The 15,638-nt window shown below is 37.8% G+C and overlaps 1 protein-coding gene across 2 annotated transcripts in view; it reads left to right on the top strand.

Moving 5' to 3' along the window:
- The window catches only part of MCU (mitochondrial calcium uniporter), a 195,715-nt gene extending 181,362 nt beyond the window's left edge, over window positions 1-14,353 (top strand). The window contains exons 6-8 of one of the 2 annotated variants that reach the window (XM_086382115.1): window positions 1,630-1,833; window positions 10,923-11,039; window positions 12,368-14,353. In XM_086382115.1, the coding sequence (XP_086238241.1) occupies window positions 1,630-1,833; window positions 10,923-11,039; window positions 12,368-12,379 (333 nt within the window). In that variant the 3' untranslated portion in view covers window positions 12,380-14,353. Of the gene's footprint in view, window positions 1-1,629; window positions 1,834-10,922; window positions 11,040-12,363 lie in introns of both variants that reach the window. The other variant, XM_086382113.1, reaches the window with a different exon arrangement.
- Window positions 14,354-15,638: the final 1,285 nt, after the last annotated feature.

The following is a 15,638-nucleotide window of genomic DNA, read 5'->3' as shown; positions in this document are numbered from 1 at the left end:
TTTCACACTTTTCTCTTCACTAGTATTTTTTCCAGAGGATATATGTTTGCTTCCCCCCCTCCAAGTTGTATGTGATTGAATTATGTTAACCTGATGAGTTGGGGAACTGAATCATAAAAATCTTCCAATTAAAACTATGAAAGAACTTTAAAAGAAATAGTTTGGGCCTTAATAATGGACCTAGAGCTTTGAGGCCTGAATATATTCTCATTAACCAGACATACTACCTTTATGACAAAGATTGGAATACTTGCTGATCAAGAAGGGTTCTAAGTGAGGTAGATAATCATTTTAGCCAACTTAAGAATTAATATTATATGGAATATCATGTAACTGTTAAAAAACAATTCTGTCGATCTAATATGCTATAGAAAACTCATATTTTATGAAAAGTAAATTATAAGATAATGTACGCATTAGTGCATTTTGTTATTGTTTAGTCACTAAGTCATCCAACTCTTTCGTGATCCCAAGGACTATAGCCCACCAGGCTCTCTGTCCATGGGATTTCCCAGACAAGAATGCTGGAGTGGGTTGCCATTTCCTTCTCCAGGGAATCTTCCCAACCCTGGGATCAACCCCGCATCTCCTGTATTGGCAGACAGATTCTTTACCACTGAGGCACCCGGGAAGCCCGTGGTAGTGCATACTATGATTCCATTTTTCATTGAAATATATGTTACACATATAGCCATACACACACACACACACACACACACACACACACACAAAGAAGAAAATAGAAGGGACGTATTCCCAAATGCTAATAGAATGATAGGATCATGAATAATTTTTCTTCTTTATACTTTGCTGAATGTTTTACACTGAAGATGTGTCATCCTTATTTTTTAATAATAATACAAGTATTTCCACTTTAAGAAACTAGACTATATTAGAGATTAAGGAGGAGAATAAATAATATTGTACTTTTTTCTTATTTCCTTAAAAGTAATAAACATATATCTCAAGGTTGTTCTCATTAAATTTAAGACCTTTAGAAATGTTTGAGGAACTATTGTAAAGGGAGATGAAATTTAAACTTTGTACTTTCAAAATGCAAAGCTTTTTTTAATGTATTAGCTATAACAAAATAATTATCATCCTTTACTGAATATTTACTTTGTGCTAGGAATTGTCCTACATATTTTACCTGTATTCTCTTATTTAACAGAACAACACATTAATGAAGTTATGGTGATTCTTGGATCAGGGCCTGAATCCAGAGCCCATGCTCTGACTCGCTGTGCTCTTTTGCCCCAGTAGACCTCTTGAGTAAAAAATTAATAATGGATTAAATCTTGAATGCTACAGTGAGAGAACATTAGCCTATTTTTGTTTCCCTCTTTCAAAGAAAATAATCTTGTGGTTGGATAAAGACCTATGAAACTAACTTATTTCACCATATTTTCAGCTACTAGTGTACTAAAAATGTTATTCCTATAAAATATTATTCAGTAAAAACTGCAGATACTATTTAGGAAGACAAACTCTGTTTTCTAGAATTGAGACCAACTTGTATCTTGATTGCAAGCCCTGTTCTTAAGTGAACATAGAACAGTTTAAATAAGAGTTTAAAATTGGATCTATGTCAAAATGCTTTAGAGTTGACTGATCATGTGTGACCTATAGGTACGAATTGAAATCAGCAGAAAAGCTGAGAAGAGGACCACTTTGGTGCTATGGGGTGGACTTGCCTACATGGCCACACAGTTTGGCATTTTGGCCCGGCTTACCTGGTGGGAATATTCTTGGGACATCATGGAGCCAGTCACCTACTTCATCACTTATGGAAGTGCCATGGCAATGTATGCATATTTTGTAATGACACGCCAGGTAAGAATTCCTCTTCAAGTAACTTTCCTGACATAGTGAAATTTTGGTTGTCAAAGTAGTTCTCTTTTCTCTCATATTCTTTATAAGGCCAGTTCCCTTTAAGTAAATCACTTATCCTTTATATGCAGTCACTCACATATACACATGTACATGCACATGCTCATGCATGCCAATTACATATCAGGAACTACTCTAGGTGCTAGAGATAGAGAGATATAAGACATGGCTTTGGCCCCCATGGAGCAAACAGACTATTAAGAGAACCATATAAAGTGCTAAATTCATAACAATATTATGGTAAGATAGAGAATAAGAAGGCAAAGGAGAAGAGAGGTCAGCTGTAGGATAACTTGTTCAGCTCAGTTGGCTTGGCTTTTTATGTACTGTGTAATTAATGTAGCAGTCAGATGGGGTAGTTTTTTGTTTTTATCGAATATTTGGAATGGAGAATTGGTGAAAACTAATCAAATAAACAAAACTCTGGGTTACTTCTAAGTATATCAGTAGTATAGGTATTTGTCAATGTTATTTTAATGTCAAGGAAGGGAAGTGAAAGTTAGATATCTAATCACTATTCTGTTCTTTAACAACCAAGGCTCATGTATTAAATATCAGTGTCTAGAACTAATTGTTATTGTTAGTGCTATTTTTTTAGTAGCTTGGAAATCCATGGGATGTATGAGGGATTTATTATTGCTTTAAGTGATACAACCATAGATCCAGGCTCCCTTGAATAAAAATCACTTGAAATAGTTGAGATAGATGAGAAACTTTTTCTATTTTCTTAAGTGTCAAAAGAATTCTGAGAGTTGCTTCTTATGTTTTTACATGGCCTCTGTTGAATGAACATAGATGTTTTATTTCTGTAGTCATTAGACCAGTGGTCACAGGCCTATTTTTGTGAGGGAAAATGAAAGCTCAAGGGTGTTATTTAACCTTTCTGGGCCTCCCAAATTTGTCTAGTGGGCAGAAGAGAGGAAGTACATTGCTCATGTCCTGCTATTGTTTGCCCAGCATCTCTAGCACTTAATCCCATGTCTAGCTCATATTCATCACTCTATATGAACAGAGCGGGCAACCAGATCAGTCTTATCTAATCAGACCTCTGGGCATGGCTTGCATATGTCTATGTTGTTTAGTTTCTTGTTGTTTTAGTTTCTTGTTGTTTAGTTTCCAAGTTGTGTCTGACTGTTTGTGATCCCCTGAACCGTAGCCCACCAGGCTCCTCTGTCCATGGGATTTCCCAGGCAAGAAAACTGGAGTGGGTTGCCATTTCCTGCTCCCAGAGGATCTTCCCAACTTGGGGATTGAACCCATGTCTCCTGCATTGGCAGGTGGATTTTTTACCACTGAGACACCCCTTAAATGGGTTCTTTTTATCAGGTGAAATCTAGACTCCTTAGCCGAAGTTCATAACTGGTTGCTGTCCTTTCCAAATGTCTCTCAACTCATCTGTGTATGTACTAGGTATTTTAAACACATTAAATTACAGTTGTCCCTTGAACATCAGGGTTTAGGGGCATCAACCCTCTGTGAAGTGAAAAAAAAAAAAATCCACATATAACTTACAGTCGTCCCTCTGACCCATGGTTCCTCTGTATCCATAGTCTCTCCATATCCAAGGTTCCCCATCTGGGGATTCACCTGACTGTGGATCGTGTAGTGCTATAGTATTTACCATTGAAAAAAAATCCACATATAAGTGGACCTGTTTGGTTCAAACCCATGTTGTTCAAGGGTTAACTGTATAGTGTTTGAATGTGTTAGTTGCTCAGTCATGTTGGACTCTTTGTGACACTCCAAGGACTGTGGCCCTCTAGACTATCAAGATTGCCGGGAGAAATATCAATAACCTCAGATCTGCAGATGACACCACCCTATGGCAGAAAGCAAAGAAGCACTAAAGAGCCTCTTGATGAAAGAGGAGAGTGAAAAAGTTGGCTTAAAGCTCAACATTCAGAAAACTAAGATCATGGCATCTGGTCCCATCACTTCGTGGCAAATAGATGGGGAAACAGTGTCAGACTTTATTTTTATGGGCTCCAAAATCACTGCAGATGGTGATTGCAGCCATGAAATTAAAAGACGCTTACTCCTTGGAAGGAAAGTAATGACCAACCTAGACAGCATATTCAAAAGCAGAGACATTACTTTGCCAACAAAGGTCCGTCTGGTCAAGGCTATGGTTTTTCCAGTGGTCATGTATGGATGTGAGAGTTGGACTGTGAAGAAAGCTGAGCACCGAAGAATTGATGCTTTTAAACTGTGGTGTTGGAGAAGACTCTTGAGAGTCCCTTGTACTGCAAGGAGATCCACCCAGTCCATTCTGAAGGAGATCAGCCCTGGGATTTCTTTGGAAGGAATGATGCTAAAGCTGAAACTCCAGTACTTTGGCCACCTCATGCGAAGAGTTGACTCATTGGAAAAGACTCTGATGCTGGGAGGGATTAGGGGCAGGAGGAGAAGGGGACGACAGAGGATGAGATGGCTGGATGGCATCACTGACTCGATAGACGTGAGTCTGAGTGAACTCCGGGAGTTGGTGATGGACAGGGAGGCCTGGCGTGCTGCGATTCGTGGGGTCGCAAAGAGTCAGACACAACTGAGTGACTAAACTGAACTGAACTGAGGGAGGCCTGGCGTGTTGTGATTCATGGGGTCGCAAATAGTCAGACACGACTGAACTGAACTGAACTGAATACAGTGCCTATGTGTCCTACTGTTTAAATGCTGAACTGCTGTGATTCCTCAACATTTTTGCTGCCCCCAAGTGACTGGTTGCAAAATAGCAGTAGTAAACAATTTAGTCTTGTGAGTAGGAAAACATTGACCAAATTGAATGTAAAATATTCTTCCCCATGTCAATAGCCATAATTAACACCCATGAAGCAAAAGCCTATTCAGTAGCATTTAAACTGTTGAATAAGCTTTTATTAGCAACCTAAATAGATTCAAAAGTGTATTAAGTTCCAAAGAATTTTTATAAGATGATAAGTTCCTTGAGATCATAAAATTAAGTAGCATATTGAATTTTACTAATATTTCAGTGAGACCTAAGTACCACTTTCTGTCATATGAAAAAGGAGCCTGACAATAAGAAAATGCCAGTTGAAAAAGTTACTTCAGCAGGCATGTGAACCACTATTCAATACCCTAGCCCAAGTATTTTCAACAAAGGGGATGTCACCCTCAAGGAGGCAAAAATTGGTTCTTGAGGAGTAAAACATCTTGGAAATTACAACAGATAAATGGATATATAGTCTATCTGTGGTATTAAAACCTCTTTGGGGAGAAGAGGCAGCTAAGGGGAAAATATCTGAAAAGGCATCTTAAGGTAATGATGAAAAAAGATTAAGAAACACTGACCTAGCCTTTAATACCCTTTGTCATCTCAGTTCCAACATTCATGCTTTATGTTCTGTTATACTCCAGCAAACTACTTCAGTGACCATTCAGAACCTACTTATAATAAAAACTCGTGTGCCTAAACCTGTAGGCTCCTGACGTCTCTCTTAACTTGTTTTGTCACCTTCCTCATGTGTTGCTTCCTTTTCTGTCCCAATTAGACCCTATTGCCATTCTGTTCAATCACTGCTCCATTGTCTTTCCATTATATGTAGTCTGTAAACTCCTAATCTTGGATAATTCTAGCCATTTACCCTATATCCAGGCTACTGAACATTGCTAGAGAAAAATCATGTAATAGTATGGAATGGGCAACTGCTTATGTTTCTAATTAGATTTTCTTCCCCCATAAAGTTACTTCAAGACTTCACATCAAGCTCCTCATCCCACCTTTAACTTTGCCTTCTACTTCTCCTAGAAAATTGAGCTTAACAGATAGAAGCTTTCTAATTCCTAAACTCTGTGAGTTTAATAGCATCCTTACTGACTTGCATACTATTTCCTTAAATTCAAATAAGAGGTGGCATTTTCTTAATCAGGGCTAGCTCTTCTACCTTCTCTTAATCTTATTACCTCCTTCCAGAATCTTACCCCAGTATATATTTTTTGTATGTTCTCTATGTTACCAAACTCTCCTTCTCTGACTCTCTTTCCTTTATAATAAAGCTCTCCATGTCTTTCTTCTCAGTTATTATCAAATAACCAAGTTTCTAGAATAGAGTCTAGCATGCAGTTGCTTAGTAAATGCTTGTTGCCCAAGAGAGGATACATAGACTAGATCTGAATAAATTGAATTAGTGTATACATTTATATCCTTACCAAAGATAAGTAGCCTAGTCACAGCAACTTAGATGAAAGTAGAGGGCTTTCTCTCAAGTTTTTAAACCAGCATTTGTCCCTTAGGTCAAGATTATTTGATCCAGATCATGATTCTGTCTTTTTAAAAAGCTTCCATAAACCCCTCAACTACTGTTGAGTCGTTATCTGTCATCCTCAGTATTTAAATATTTACTTCTGTTTCCAGTTGTGGCATACTAGGTAATCAGAACAATGCTCTCATTAGGAAATGTTAAAATAGTTAAACAAAACATAAAACACATCTGCCTGTAGATTCTAGAGAACATAACAAAAATTACCAGGCAAGGACCAGAAGAAGAGAAGTCTGAGTAAGGTGAGTCTGGTGTTTAGGTGTCCTTTTTCCTCTGGGATTTACACTGAGTAAAGGCCGAGCAGCCAAGAAGCTGAGCCATACTGGATAACCTAGAAGGACCAAAGCCATAGACATTCATGTCCAGGGATTGTTAAAATAGGTTGAAACACGTTTGCTTTGGTTTGGAATTTTAAAGGCCACTATTGTAGAATAGAAGAACCTGTTCTTTCAAGCATCCCAGTGTTGTAAATCGGGTTGAAGTAGTCCTAGAATACTGGAAGTCCCATGATGCTAATCTCACAGGCTCCAGGCAGAAGAGAATATTAATCTCCCTGGGAGGAGATAACATTATCCTAAGCCTAAATACAGAGTTAAACATACAATAAAAAATAAACAGATACACAAGAAAATACCTATAAAAACAATAGACATTTGAAACACAAATAGGAGATCTAGTAACTGGATTTATCAGACAAAGCCTTTAAAATGATTATGCTTACTGTATTTGGGGAGATAAAAGGTAAGGTTGAGAATATTAACAGATTTTAAAAAAATCTGATTTAAAAAAAAAATTTGATTAAAAAAAAAAAACAATGAACATTCTAGAGAACAAATTTAATGGATTGATTTAACTGTAGAGTAGACATAAGCGGGATATAGTGACCTGGAAATAAATCAGAAGAAATAAATATGGAAAGACATAAAGAAGTAAAATATAGGAGAAGGCAAGAGGTATAGAGGATAAAGTGAAAAGGCCTAATACATTTTTAATTTTCTTAGTGTCTCAGAAGGAGAGGAGAAAAAGAATGGGAACAAACAATATTTAAAGAGCTGATGACTGAGAGGTTTCCAAAATAATGAAAGACATTAATTTATAGATTTAAAAATTCTGTCAAATACCAATCAATGTAAAGGAAGAGAAGCTCACATCTAGACACATCAGAAGTAAAATTGCAAAAGACAAAGACAAAGAAGAAATCTTAAGAGAAGCAAAAGGAGAAAAAGAAAGGATTGCCTTCTGAGGAGTCACTGTTAGATAGCATGTCAACCACAGAAATGAAGGTAATCTCAACCACCAGAAGGTAATAGAATGGTACCTACAATGTGTTGAAAGAAAATAATTGTCAACTTAGGATTCTATACTCAGCAAAAATATCCTTCCAAAATAAAGGTTAAATAAAGATGTTTCCAGACAAAGGAATAGAGAACTTGTCACCTGTAGATCTGTACGAAGGAAATACTAGAGGTTGTTGTTCTTAGGGCAGAGGAAGGTTATCACAGCTGGAAAGTCAAAAAAGCAGGAAGGAATAAAGAGCAATGAAAATGGTAAATCTGTGAGTGAATCTAAATGAATATTAAATGGACTTCCTGGTGGTCCAGTGGTTAAGAATCCACCTGCCAATGCAGAGAACACAGGTTTGATCGCTGGTCCGGGAAGATTCCACATGCCACAAGGCAGCCAAGCCCGTGTACCACACCACTGAGCCCTGTGCCACAGCGACCGAAGCCCGCACACCCCGAGCCTGTGCACAGGAGAAGCCACCACAATGAGAAGTCCACGCACGACGAGAGAGCCTGCGTGCTGCAGCAGACACAGCACAGCCAAAAATAACAACAAATGAACAGTGAATGCGTAAAACACAGAAAAAACGAAAACATACAAAACTAGCATGTGTATCTGGAGGGGTAGGCGAACTTGAAGTGTTGTAATGTCCCTTTGTTGCCTAGAAAAAGGGTAAGAGGACCACTTCCATTCCACTTTTATTTTTGGTCCTAGCCAATGCAGAAGGCAAGAAAAAGATACAGTGGATGAAAATATTGGAAAGAAAAACAACTGGCATGATACATAGATTTTGCACATAGAAAAATTTTAAAAACATGTGTAGATAATTGGTTAGAATTCATAAGTGAGTTTCATTAAGGTTACTGGATACAAGGTCAGTGCACATAAATGAGTTACATATCTATATGCCAACCACAAATGGTTAGAAATGAAACTTTTTAAAAGATGCAACTTAAAATGACTTTTAAAAATAAATCATGCAAAAGATGTACAAGATGTCTATGTAGAAAAGCATAAAATTAAAGGAGATTTAATGAATGTAATGATACCACATGTTCATGGACCAGAAAAGTAAATATTGTAAAAATGTTGGTTCTCTCCACATTGATCTGTTAGATTCATTGCAACCCCAGTTAGAATCCCAATAAATTTGGGATTGGGGGAAGAGATTTGATTAAGCTACTTCTAAAATTTATATGGAAATAAAAACACTAAGAAAAGTCAATAAACTCTTGAAGAAAGACTACATAAAAGGATTTACTATGTCAGATATGAAGACTACAGTTCTGGTCTACAGTTCTCCAGTACAGAGCACACGGCGGAGCTGCAGTGACTGAAGCAGTGACGGAGGTGTGGACGTAGTCCAGTGGAATGGGACAGCAAAGTAGGAACAGCCCTAGTGTGAATGCACTTATGATGTTAAAAAATGGCGCTGCCGAGAAGAAGTCTTTTGGTAAATGGTGCTAGAACAATTGACTGTCCATATAAAAAAAAGAAATGACCTCATCCTCATACTATAAACAAAATTAATTCCAGATGGATTGTTGATCTAAACGTGAAAGGTAGCACGATGAAGCTCCTGGGAAGTAATAATATAGAAGAACATCTTCATTACTGTGGAAAAGAAAACAGCTGTTTACACAATAAAAAGTGCTAGCCGTAAAAAGTAGAAATAATAAATTAGGCTGTATTAACAATTAAGAACATCTTTTTACTGAAGAGCACCATTAGGAGGGAGAATGAGCTGGGAGGAGATGTTTGCAGTAGGTATATCCCACAAAGGATCCATATATATTAACAAATCCTACAAGCCAATAAGAAAAAGACAATCCAGATATGCACAGGCACTTCTAAAAGAGGATGTGTAAACGGCCAGTAATATAAAAGAGGATATGAAAAAGCCTCAGCCTCACGAGTAATCATGAAAATGCTGTATATCATCAAGAGAAGTAAAAACATGTGTCTACATAAAAATTTGTACACAAATGTTCATAGCAAGATTATTCATAATAGCCAAAAGTGGGAAAATCTGAATGTCTATCAATTGACAAATAGGTAAATAAAGTGTAGCATATCCATTCAATGGAGTCTTACTTGGCAATAAAAAGAAATAATGTACTGATACATGAAACAAACAGATGAGCCTTGAAAGAAGCCAGACACATAAGGCTGTATGTTGTATGATTCCACTTATGAAATATCCAGAATAGGCAAATCTATGGAGACAGAAAGTAGACAGGTAGTTAACCTAGAACTGGAAGTATGGAGGGAGATCAGAAGTGATATTAAAGGGTATGGGGTTTCTTTGGGGGATGATAAAAATATTCTAAAATTTACTGTAGTAATGATTGTACAATTCTGTGGCTGTGCTAAAAAGCACTGTTATACCTTAAATAGGTAAATTGTATGGTATCTCAAGTAAAGTTGTTTTTAAAATGTTAGGTAGGGCTTCCCTGGTGACTTATGAATCTGCCTGCCGGTACAGGAGACACAAGTTCAATCCCTGGTTTGGGAAGATCCCACATGCTGTGAAGCAAGTAAGCCTGTGCACCACCACTATTGCGCCTGTGCTCTAGAGACCCCGAGCCACAACTACTGAGCCCCCAAGTGCCCTCGAGTCCGTGATTCACAGCAGGAGAAGCCTCCGCAGTGAGAAGTCTGCACACGGCAACTGGAGAGTAGCCCCTGCTCTCTGCAATTAGAAAAAAGCCTATGCAGCAACAAGACCCAGCACAGCCAAAGATAAATAGATAAATAAAATTTTATAAAATAAAATATGAGGTAGTCATGTAAATAATATAATTTAGGAGTTTGGGATTAACATACACACACTACTATATATAAAACAGATAAGCAACAGAGACCCACTGTATAGCACATGGAATGATGCTCAGTATTTTGTAATTACCTGTATCTGAATCACCGTGCAATACGCCTGAAACTGGTGCACGCAAAAGATGAGTATCACAGACATGATACTGAGTGAAAGTAGTCATACACATTGCGTACTCTCTGACTTCATTTTTATTAATATAAAATTTTAAAAACCAGGTGAAACTGATCCGTAGAGCTCAGGAAGATGCATTTTAAGTAAGAAAGCTACAAAGAGAGCAAGAAAACAGATACCATAAAAGTCATGATAGTGATTATTTTGCAGAGGAAGAAAGGGTGAGTAATTGGACAGGGGCAGGAAGGAGGCTTCTGAGTTATTGGTAGTATTCTATTTTCTTTACCTGGTGATGATTAAAATTTATTATGTGATGATGATTCTTTAGGAAGTACATTTTTGTTTTGTGTTCTCTTCTGTGTTTTCACAATAAAAAAAATTTTAAGAAATATTTAACATAGCACATGTCAGTAGTATATCTTTATTTGCAATCATGTGTACTGAATCTAATCAATAGTAAGGGCTTATTTTGTGACGATAGTGTGCTAAGGACTAATAATTTAATTTTTCTTTTATTTTTGAAGGAATATGTTTATCCAGAAGCCAGAGACAGACAATACTTATTATTTTTCCATAAAGGAGCCAAAAAGTCACGTTTTGACCTAGAGAAATACAATCAACTCAAGGATGCAATTGCTCAGGTAAGTTTTCCAAAAATGAAAGTAAACCCCAGCCCCGTCTTGTACAGTGGCGGCATCATCATCTATAATCACACTACTTAAACGGGTAAACTCTGAAAGAATGATCCAGTCCTCTTCTTCCTATGCAAATTATTCCTCAACCAGTAGAAATGACTGTTTTAACATATACACCTCCCCAGGAAGTTTTATATAACACAAGCAGGTGTTATGTAACACAAGAAAAGATAATGTGTCCCATCTATCCTGTTAACACTAGCATATTGAAATTTTTAGACCTATTTTTAGTTTTTTAGTTTTTGTATCTTCACCTTTCTGTCTGCTTTTATCTTTCTCTCTTTTTTTAATCTTTCTACAATTGACCCCAAGATCTCTCACCTAAAATGTGTGGTAGCAATGGGGCAAAAATAAAACCCAGGTCAAAGAGAGACTACTAGAAATCTTTGCCAGGTGCCAGTCAGAGCTTATTGAACTACTAGACGCTTTTTTAAAAGATTGATATTTTATTTCTTATAACAGTTACCTCTTTCACATTTCTGATTATGCCTTCCCCTCACTCTGATATCTTTGATTTTGGTTAAGAAATACTCATTCCTTTTCTTTGCAGTCTTTCATTACTTTAGAGGTTTTTTAAAACCTCAGGAAACCATTCCCTTCTCTTCAAAGTTTAATTATCTTCTCTGGACCTTCTCCACCTTCTCTGTCCCTTTGTGGTGATGGGGTTGTGCTCTGAATAGGTTTAATTTGTCTTCCTGCCTCGGCCTAAGTGAATTCTTACCTTCTGGAGCTATTAAAAAAATAGGTACTTCAGCCCCATCCCCACACTGGGGTGAGGCCCAAGCATGTGTGAGTTTTGAAAGTGCTGCAGTTGACTTCACACCCCTATTTTTAAAATTACTGATAAATGAAAAGCTTAAACAGCAACTAGACAAATAACTAAAGTCTTGAGCAGTATAATTTAAATTCTGGCTCCAAAGGGCTTCTCTGAAGAAACGCCATCAAGGTACCTCCGATGCCCTCGCATTCTTGAGCCCCGAGTCCTGCCCTGCTGACTGCACGGCCTTTCTGGAGGCTCTGCTGACAGCTGAAACTACCGGGACCAGCTTCTGTTTCCATACACCTTTACTGTCCTGCGCCTTCGCCACTGGGGCCATACACCTTTACTGTCCTGCGCCTTCGCCACTAGGGCACTCGTACTTTCAGAGTGATTCAGATGGTTTCTCTGACTCATAATGATGGAGGAAAGACAAGTTCCTTTTCTCAGGAGGCAGTAATATCATTGAAAGCTTGACTAGCCAGTTTTTCTCACCTTTTGTTTCTATTTTAGGCAGAAATGGACCTGAAGAGACTGAGAGACCCATTACAAGTACATCTGCCCCTCCGACAAATTGGTGAAAAAGATTGATCTGCAAAGAGTCTCTGAGTCCCGGCAGAAAGAACACCTGTTTATAACTATGGCCTTTTTAATTAAAGCATTGCAGGTGGAAGCTGGGAGCCATGTTGGGGTAGAGGGTTTTTACCTTTAATTAAAAAACAAAAACAAAAAGATCTTAGGGAAGAAAGGAGTGTTAAAATCTGAAGATCACGCTTTGTGGAATATAAGCTCAAAGGGCTTCGTGAAATACTGTCTTAATCAAGCATCTCAGTTTCTGGATGAAAATGATACTCTATATAGTTGGGAGATTAGATTCACAAAGAAAAATTGATGCTGGGGGTGTTTGTCTCTTGCATCTTCTTTGCAGGGTCAGCAAAACAGTAACACACCAGCACCCCACTAAGCTCTAATTTTCTTTTTTTAATTTAACTTTTCTTAATTTTGACATAGGAGTAAATAAATCCACCAGAAAAGCAAAACCTCAAGATACGTGGGTGGCAAACAGAGTCTGAGCCCATGTCATTAGCTTTTATTTTAGACTGGACCCAGTCTCTGCAAAGTTACCAGGACTCTCTCCCATTTGTGCACATTTCTGACCACCCACACCTGTTGGTATGCTAGTTTTATCCATATGATAATTGGAACCAACTTATGACTGTTTGATAATTGACTCTTTGGATTATGCCTTCATACCTTCTTAAATGTCTATATATTTCAGTGCTCTGAATCACTATCTAGAAATCATTGGCAACACTGCATGAGGTTTCTTTTGTTTTGTTTTTTACTAAGTAATCTTTAAGAGGAAGACAAATTTCCCTCCTTTATTTAACTATCCCATTGATATTCCTCTCTCCCTCCACAGCTCAAGCCAGAGGGGGAATGTTTAGCTGTATTACTGAATCAGGAAGATGTAAGGTTTACAAATTGGCTAAAAATCATGGCTCTGTAGCCATTTCAGAACCCGAATAGTTTCATTGCTGTTAATCTGCTTGTATGACAGCATTCCAGGCCACCCAGATGGCCTTGCCTTGTCTGGAGGCTTTGTTAGTCTCAAAGGATACACACTTCCATGCTGCTTGTGAACCCTCCCACCTCCACCACTTAAGCAGTTGTAAATCAAGTGAGTGGATCTCAAAGGGTGCAATTTATCTTTATATAGGAATACATTTCTATGGTTTCTTTCAACCTACCCTCTTCACCCTATTTTTTCTTATCTTAAATTGAGAGAAAGAGGAAATAATCTTATACTCTATCAAAATATTTTCTATCGTATTTCCAGATGACATCTGCACTTGGAGAGTCAAAGGAATCTGTGTCTGATCTGTTTTTATTAATAACGACTTGTGGGGGCAGGATGAAAGGATGATGGGGCTTGCCACACAGCTAGCTGATTCACTTTGTTCTTTCACATGATCCATCCCTCCTCCTTGTGGCAAGGGTTTTCTTTCTCTTTTTCTTCCTTCTTTGGGATCATTGTGTATGAAGAGAAACACTTTAAGTGACAAACCCAGACTCCAGGTGCCTTGCAGAGGTTGAAGGCCGGCCAGGATTGCTGCTGCTGCTCCTGCCACCACCCCTCCCTTCCACTGGCATGACGGAATGAAAGGATGCATGTCTCCACTTCCCGTCCCTCCTCCCACTTCCTTCCTCATCCGCCCCCAAGTTGTTCAACCCCCTTCCCTCATTTATTTCTGTTAAGCTCTGTGAATTATTTTTAAACCATTTATCCTGTTTGTACTGCAGGGGTTTTAAGAAGAAACAGCACAGTGCAATGAGCAAATCCTTTCAGGTTGTGTGGGAGGCTAGGGAGGGGAGAACGTGAAGAAAAGTCCTTTAAACAAATAGCAAAATATTGAACATGTGTAAAATCCTGTATCATTTATGAAATATGTATAAAACGCAATGTACCTCTGGAACAATAAATACTTATTCAATTTTTGAACTATAGCATCTCATTCTTTAAAGCAAAGCAACCAAAATCAAAAGTAAAAACAAGCTTGTTTTCTTCTGATTCAGAGTAGGAAGGATCTTTATAAAAATACAATTTGGAAACTGTTTTGTACCCAGAGCCTGTATTTTTAAAAGGCATTTCACGAAGTCTTCCTAAACTTAAGATGGTTGATATTTTCCTAGTTTTTCAGAGCCACCAGAAGTTCAGTTATCAACAACCCAGAGAGCACCCTGAGACTAATATCCTTATCTCCTGATTAACAGGAGCTATCTCCATTGTATCCGAACACCAGTGTGGTCTCCTGGACTCCAGAAACTTGTTCAAGAAGGAACTAAGATTAAATTCTCATTATTTTAAGAGTGTGTATCAAATTTATAATGTTTACCCAATGGGAAGATACCACATGCTGCCTAGTCCATTGAAGGCCTATCGAAAAGCATGTGTTAAATCTCTGCATTAAGTGCAGTGTGAGATACACTAAGAGCCTCCACAGCCACGGTCCTGCCTCCAGTCAGCTCACAGCCACCGACACAGACATTCCTAAGATACATAAGGCTTAAGAAGATAATATTGAAAATGTTAAGCTGTTGTTTGCATTTAACAAATAACAACTACACTCAAGCCCCTATGGTCAACTAATCTAAGACAAAGTAGGCAAGAATATACAATGGAGAAAATATAGTCTCTTCAGTAAGTGGTGCTGGAAAAACTGGCCAGCTACATGAGAACACTCGCTAACACCACACACAAAAATAAACTTGAAATGGATTACAGACCTAAATGTAAGGACAGCTAGCATAAAACTCTTAGAGGAAAACAGCCTACTCTCTGACATAAATTGCAGCAATGTATCTTTTGATCCACCTCCTAGAGTAGTAAAAACAAATGGGATCTTACTAAACTTTTGTACAACAAAGGAAACCATTAACAAAACAAAAAGCCATTTGCAAACTAAGCAGTTGACAAGGGATTAATCTCCAAAATATATAAATGGATCATGCAGCTCAATATCTCAATATCAAAAAAACAAACAACCGTATCAAAAAATAGGCAAAAGATTTAAATAAACATTCTCCAAAGAAGATAGGCAATGACCAAAAAGATTAAAAGATGTTCAACATCACTAATGATTAGAGAAATGCAAATCAAAACTACAATGAGGAATCACCTCCCACCAGTCAGAATGGCCATCAAAAAACCTATAAACAGTAAGTGTTGGAGAGGGTGTGGAGAAAAGGAAATCCTCCTACACTGTTGGTAGAAATGTAAATTGATA

The sequence above is a fragment of the Bos grunniens genome, chromosome 28, assembly GCF_055505025.1.
Source record: "Bos grunniens cultivar Pamir isolate PY7600 chromosome 28, Bosgru_T2T1.0, whole genome shotgun sequence".
NCBI classification, from domain to species: domain Eukaryota; kingdom Metazoa; phylum Chordata; class Mammalia; order Artiodactyla; family Bovidae; genus Bos; species Bos grunniens.
Note: the sequence above shows the minus strand (reverse complement) of the source record. Positions and strands in the feature narration are given on the sequence as shown.